At 41.2% G+C, this 6,722-nt stretch overlaps 1 protein-coding gene across 1 annotated transcript; it reads right to left on the bottom strand.

The window, feature by feature from the left end:
• Nucleotides 1–3,311: 3,311 nt before the first annotated feature.
• On the bottom strand, nucleotides 3,312–6,393 carry LOC148136015 (putative G protein-coupled receptor 139). Its single transcript, XM_087984132.1, has 2 exons — nucleotides 6,327–6,393; nucleotides 3,312–4,213 (listed from the first exon to the last, which is right to left on the bottom strand). Exons 1-2 carry the CDS (start codon nucleotides 6,391–6,393, stop codon nucleotides 3,312–3,314), a joined length of 969 nt encoding a protein of 322 aa, XP_087840258.1.
• Nucleotides 6,394–6,722: the final 329 nt, after the last annotated feature.

The following is a 6,722-nucleotide window of genomic DNA, read 5'->3' as shown; positions in this document are numbered from 1 at the left end:
AAGCAATCAACCTGTTGGTAAAGCTACTGGACCAAAGAAGCAGGTCTATGTTCATCCTCCTCTCTCTCTGATACCTCTCCTGTAAGACCATTTGTTGGACTTTTCTTTTGTGCTAAGGGTGTTTATGGGGATTGTTGCAAGTATTGGAACCGTATCATTAAGCTAGAAAATGTTCTCGGTTTTCACATGGGTTAAGTAATTTGGTATTCTGTTCTCTTTTGTTTATGGTTCATTCGGTAATCTTGTAAATAAGTCCTGTTTTGTTTAAAATGAACTGGTTTGACCAGCTGCATCCTTCCTGGAATATCCATGTTGCATCGGTGTTAATGTCTCCTCTGAAGTGGTGAGGTGCTTCCATTGTCTTGTCCTAGGAGTAGTGCTCTTGCTGGTGCCTTTCTGTCTGACCTGCACTTTGTGTGGCTTTGGTATTAGTCGGTTGTGAAATTGCCCTTGGGGCTTTGGGATATCTGTGGTGCTCTGTCATTGTTAGTGGGAGCGTGAAGTGTATTCCCTTGTTTTTGTGGGCTGTCTGGTTTGTCTTGTCTACCTGCTTTGTTCCTGCTGAGTCATTCTGGGTGCTTTTGTTACCATTGGCCAATTTTGCTTTTGTGGGCCTATCTTGGGTTGGCTGGGTGGCAAATCTTTTCCCACACTAGCCATCACTCTCTGAGGATAAATGTTCTCACTGTCCACCTTATCTAGCCCTCTGATTATCTTACACATCTCAATTACGTCACCTCTTAACCTTCTTCTCTCGAATGAAAACAGCCTCAAGTCCCTCACCTTTTCCTCACAAAATCTTCTCTCCATACCAGGCAACACTCTGTTAAATCTCCTCTGCACCCTTACCAAAGCTTCCACATCCTATAATGCAGTGATCAAAACTGTATGCAATACTCCAATGGCAGCCGCCCCAGTGTTTTCTACAGTTGCAACATGACCTCATGGCTCAGAAACCTAATCCCTCTACCAATAAAAGCTAACACATCACTTGCCTTATTAACAACCCTATCAACCTGGGTGGCGACTTTCAGGGATCTGTGTATATGGACACCTAGATCTTGCTGCTCATCTGCACTACCAAGGATCTTACCATTAGCCCAGTTTTCTGTATTCCTATTGCTCCTTCCAAAGTGAATCGCCTTACACTTTTCTGCATAAAACTGCATTTGCGACCTGTCAGCCCAGCTCTGGAACCTGTAACATCCTCCAGCACTATCCACAACTCCACCAACCTTAGTGTCATCCTCAAATTTACTAGCCCATCCTTCTATGCCCTCATCCAGGTCATTTATGAAAATGACAAATAGCAGTGCACCCCAATCAGATCCTTGCGTTACACCACTAGTAACTGAATTTCAGGATGAACATTCCCATCAAGCACCACCCTCTGTCTTCTTTCAGCTAGCCAATTTCTGATATAAACCATTAAATCACCCTCAATCCCATGCCTCCATATTTTTTGCAATTCCCTCCCATGGGGAAGCTTATTAAATGCATTACTGAAATCCATATACACCACATCCTTTTGAATTCTTTCTCAGTTAGAATCTATAAGACTGCATCAGAAAACATTGTAAGCTTCAGGAAGTGCAATAAAATTTACCCTGTCTCCTTATGGACCTGTTAAATTGGAAGTGCCTGGATACAACTGCAGTGTGAAATACTCTACTAAATGTGTATAATGTCAGGAATATTTCTCAAAGACAAGTCATTTTGCATTGCAGAGGGTGTACAACATTTCCCTGCATGACCATGTTTCACACTGAGGGATCTCAGTCCAATTGCAAAACTCTCAACACCGGCCTTGTATGTAGGGAATGTGGTGCTGGAAAAGCACAATAGGTCAGGAAGCATCAGAAGAGCCAGAGAATCGATGTTTCGGGCATAAGACCTTCATCAAGAAGGGTTTATGCATAAAACATTGTTTGCCCTGCTCCTTGGATATTGTCTGACCTGCTGTGCTTTTCCAGCACCACACTCTTAACTCTGATCTCCAGGTCCTGCAGTCGCTGTCTGTGTGCATGTGTGTGTGTTTATGGTGCTGTCAGTTTGGATGGTACTGTGAGCTACAGTCCTCCCTCTCTGATTGAATCCTTGAGAATATTCACCCTCTACCACCAGCCTGCATTGGAATGGAGAGGCCAGCAGAGGTTAACATTGTATCCCTTTCTACACAAGGGAACTTCGTTGCATATTTTGACTCATCACCCCATAACAGGAAATTCTGATTAGACTGCAGTGGAGAAGCAACTCATTGGAATTGGGGATTAATACTGACAGGTAGGGAGCCTAGCCATTTTTTTTTATCATAGATAAATCTTATTTATTCGTAATACAAGGAATTCATGTAACATGGTACTTTACTGTTTTACTGATATGAGACAATATTGCAGCATAAATAAATGTTTAATTGGTATATTCTGATAATGTCTTGTAATCAAATGTGAGAATTTCTCACGTAAAAATTGCTCACAGTTGGCTGTTTGAGATATTAGTATGGGGTCTGTTTAATTGTTGCTGAGGAGTGAGACCACATATTTAATAATGGAACATTTTCAAATTAACAGTTCTCGTTAATTTCATCAGAACCCTCTGAAGGATTTGATTTTGATGGAGAATTACAGAGGATTTGAAGCTGATGCCAATTACCCAGTAGGAAATTCCATTTTCCAGGAAAATTCCTTAGGATTGTGTGACAATGGGGGAGCTGCAACTCTCTCCCTGCATTTGAATAAGGACTCTCTATCAAAATGTGATGGAATACGCCCCATTTGCCTGGATAGGTGAAACTTGAACAATACTCAAGAAGTTCAACACCATCCAGGACACCTGCTCATTTGGCACCTTACCCACAAACATTCACTCCCTCTACCACTGAAGCTGAGTAGCAGCAGTGCACACTATCTACAAAATGCACTGTCAAAATTCACCAAAGATCCTTAGACAGGAACTTCCTTACCCAGAAACCATTTCATTGAGAAGGACAAGGGCAGCAAGTTAATGGGAACACATGCTGCTGAAATTCTCCATCAAAGGCACTTATCATTCTGACTTGGAAATATATTACAGATTCTCACTGTGCCAAAATCCTGGAATTACCTCCCTAAGGGCACTGTGGCTCTTCCCACATCACATGGACTGTAGTGCTTCAAGAAGACAGATTACTATCACCTTCTCTTGGGGAAACTAGGCACAGATAATAAATGCTGACCCAGCATATGACACCCATTTCACACGAGTGAATAAAAGAATTATAATTTCATAGTCTGGAAACAATAGGTGCCTCCTCTGTGCTTCACAAAGACGTTTTATTTATTCATCACACAAGGAATTTTTGGGACCAGATATTTTGCTGAGTTACTTAACTTTGCTCTGAAACGAGACAATGTTGCTGCATAAATAAATGTGTTTGTGCAACAACTTAGGATCTGTAGCATAAAGCCAACTCTACTGAAGTGATGTAGAAAAGGTGAGTACTCATCAGGATTGATTCCTTGAATGACATAATACAGGAAATTTATAACATAGATTAACCACAGGAGGATGAAGCTCCCAGATATGGTGAAGAGCAAAATCACAGACTTCTTTCTGCTCTCCATCTCTGGATCTTTGCGCTGCTCCACTTTGCTTTCTCCCTTCAGCCTCTTCCGGATTCGACTGGTCACTAAAATGTGTCTGACTGTCAGAGCGTTGAGCAACAGAATTAAAGCAAATGGCAGTAAAGGGTTCAAAGCTGTATCAAGCCAATCTATTGCCACCCACCAAGTCTCATTATAGTAGCTTGACTTTGTTTCACAATAGAATGGCACATCATTGATTATTATCCAAGGTTCATATTGAAAATAGAAAGGAATGCTTTTCAGACAGGACATGGTGCAGGTTGTTGCTAGAACCACTGTTGCAGTTTTCTTAGTGCAATATTTTGTTCTCAGTTTCTGACAACAAATGGTCACAAATCGGTCAAAGGAGAAAGTGATGGTGAACCAGACAGAGCAGTCCCTGGCAGTCCGTAACAGGACCCCAGTAGCACTACACACAGGAGTGATATCCAGAAAAGACTGTCCATAATAATAATAGGGAAATCTCCAAATTATAATCTCAGTGAAAATAACCAGCAGATCTGCAGCTGCCATAACCACCAGGTAGTGAGTGGTGCAAGGGGAAAGACCGCACTTGCCCCCGGCAAGGATCACAATCGCCAGAAAATTAACTGTGGAAGACAAATAGGAAAAGAAGCGGCGAATTACTGATCAGAAATGCCCCTGCCTTTTCCAGATAGAAACAATAAGAATTTACCACCAAATCTGGCACATTGTGTGAGTAGACTTTTTTCAGGTTGATTATGTTTAAATCGTAAGATTATCACACCCATCTCAGATTGTTCACCAGCATAATCACTGCAGAGATTATGGAGTTTGGACAGGAATTAAGTTCATGGCCATCCTAGGAGAAAATAAGGAAATCAGTGATTTTGCTTGTTGCCAAGTATACTATTTGAATGACTGCAATAGATTCTAAAAGTTCTTAGCTCCAACTCTGCCAGAAGCAGAACCCCATTCTAAACCTTGCTCCCAAATCAGTCATATGACTGGTGACTGGACTGTTGACAAACCTAATTCCACCCTTCTTGGATCAGGTTATCCCCTGCTCTTGGCATTGACCCAAGTACTGATCAGTGCCACAACAGAACCGAGAAACAGGTCATCAGATACTGTGTAAGATTTTAAACAAGACTACTCCATGTGTCTTACAGAATTGCAGCATAACAGAGCATGCAGGGCAGAATTGCAGCATAACAGAGCATGCAGGGCTCCCTTTGTGACAACATATGAATGTTAGGACTGCTGTGATATTTTTACTGTAAATCAACATACCTGTGCATGACAAACGTCTCGATGCACCGAACCAGGATGGCAATCTGTAAAGATTTAAATCTCCTGACGAGAATTGGTGCAGAAGGGAGAGTTTCCAGAAGGGATGGTAGTTAGATTAAACTTTACAACTCAAATTAGGTGCATATTTTTCAATTCCTTTCCTTAACAAAAAAAATCCAAAATTATCTTTGAAACTGACCAACTGACTCAGCATTCGCTGCCATTTGTGGAAGACAGTTCCAAATCTCTCCCATCTTTTGTGTGTCGAGGTGTATCCTAGTAAGTCTTTTGCATGCTCTGAAATTCATTCTCAGACTATGTTTCCTCATTCAAGAAGCCCTAACCAATGGAAATATAAATGCAGGGGTGTACTTCTGAGGCTCTACAACGGTCTAGTCAGACTACATTTGGACTATGGTATGCAGTTTTGGACCACATATCTCAGGAAGGATGTGGTGGCCATGAGCTTCTTCAGACGAGGTTCACAAGAATGGTGCCAGAAATGAAAAGTTAACATATGAGGAACGGTTGAGGACTTTGGGTTTGTATACAATGGAGTTCAGAAAGATGAGCGTGGATCTAATTGAAACATATAGAATACTGCATGGCCTAGACAGAGTGGATGTTGGGAAGATGCTTTCACTGATGGAAGAAACTAGGACACATGGGTACAGCCTTAGAATAAATGGAAGACTTTTTTTAGAACAGAGATAAGGAGAAACATCTTTAGCCAGATACTGGTGAATCTATGTAATTCATTGCCACAGACAGCTGTGGAGGCCAGGTGATTGAGTATATTTAAAACTGAGATAGATATGTTCCTGAATATCAAGTGTTATGGGGAGATCAAGTTTTATGGGGAGAAAGTGGGAGAATGGAGTTAAGAACCTTATAAGCCATGAGTGAATGGCAGAGCAGACTCGATGGACTGAAGAGCCTAATTTCTGCTCCAAAGTCTTATAGTCTTGTGGTCTTATAAACCTCACCTTTTTATGTCTTTTCCTTTTAATACCTTGTAGAACTTCGCTCAGAGCATCCCTTGACATTCAAAATTATTGAGAAAAATGATCTCATTTGTTTAACAAAAACAGAAATTGCTCAGCAACATTGGCAGCATCTATGTGATAAAAAGTACTGTTCATAATTCACGTACGTTGACACATCTTCAGAACTAACTTGTATGATCTATCTTCATGTCTCTAAAACTGTAAGAAACCAGAGCCGATAACAGAACACTGTGATCAAAAAATGCTGCAGGCGCAGTGAAGCTAGGAGTCTCTGCCAGTGGAGAATTGTACCGAGAATGGTACTCCATGAATTGATGTCACTGTTCTAGTGTCTGGATAAGACTGACAATTCAGGGAGCTGGTGACATTATGGTTCTAAAGTTAAAACCAGAGAGTAAATCAGCATCAGATAAAAACAATTACAATTATCATAATGCCATGCCAGGGATTCCAATAAAGGCAAGGACTGTGTAGAACGCCTTCTCCACATGTTGAATTGGTCGATGCATTTTCCGTGCGAGGTAATCTGTCCCTTCAGGTAGCTGACAAGCTTCTTGTTTGAAAGTCTGAGCTGATGAACTCCCAGAGACGCTGCTGTATATTGTGTGGAAGCTCCTTGGGGAGATTGAGGTTGCAGCATTGCTCGCTTTATTGTTGTTTTTCAAATTTCTATACATGAACAAACTAATTGCAACAACGAGTTTAATCCCAATTCTGAAGGAGAGTTGCTGTTCAGTAATGAAATAGCAAAAACACAATCTGGAATCTTCCAAAAATAACACTGTCCACTCAAACACGATGAGCCCCATCCCGACGTCACAAATTTTTTTCAATCGAT

This window comes from Chiloscyllium plagiosum, unplaced genomic scaffold (assembly GCF_037043375.1).
Source record: "Chiloscyllium plagiosum isolate Xiang-an unplaced genomic scaffold, Cpla_swu_hap1 HiC_scaffold_47, whole genome shotgun sequence".
NCBI classification, from domain to species: Eukaryota; Metazoa; Chordata; class Chondrichthyes; order Orectolobiformes; family Hemiscylliidae; genus Chiloscyllium; species Chiloscyllium plagiosum.
Note: the sequence above shows the minus strand (reverse complement) of the source record. Positions and strands in the feature narration are given on the sequence as shown.

Coding starts and splice junctions, on each gene's coding strand:
- LOC148136015 (XM_087984132.1), bottom strand. CDS start 6,393: ATGCATCGACCAATTCAACATGTGGAGAAGGCGTTCTACACAGTCCTT. Junction 4,214..6,326: donor TGCCTTTATTGGAATCCCTG/GCATGGCATTAT, acceptor TGTCTTCCACAG/TTAATTTTCTGGCGATTGTG.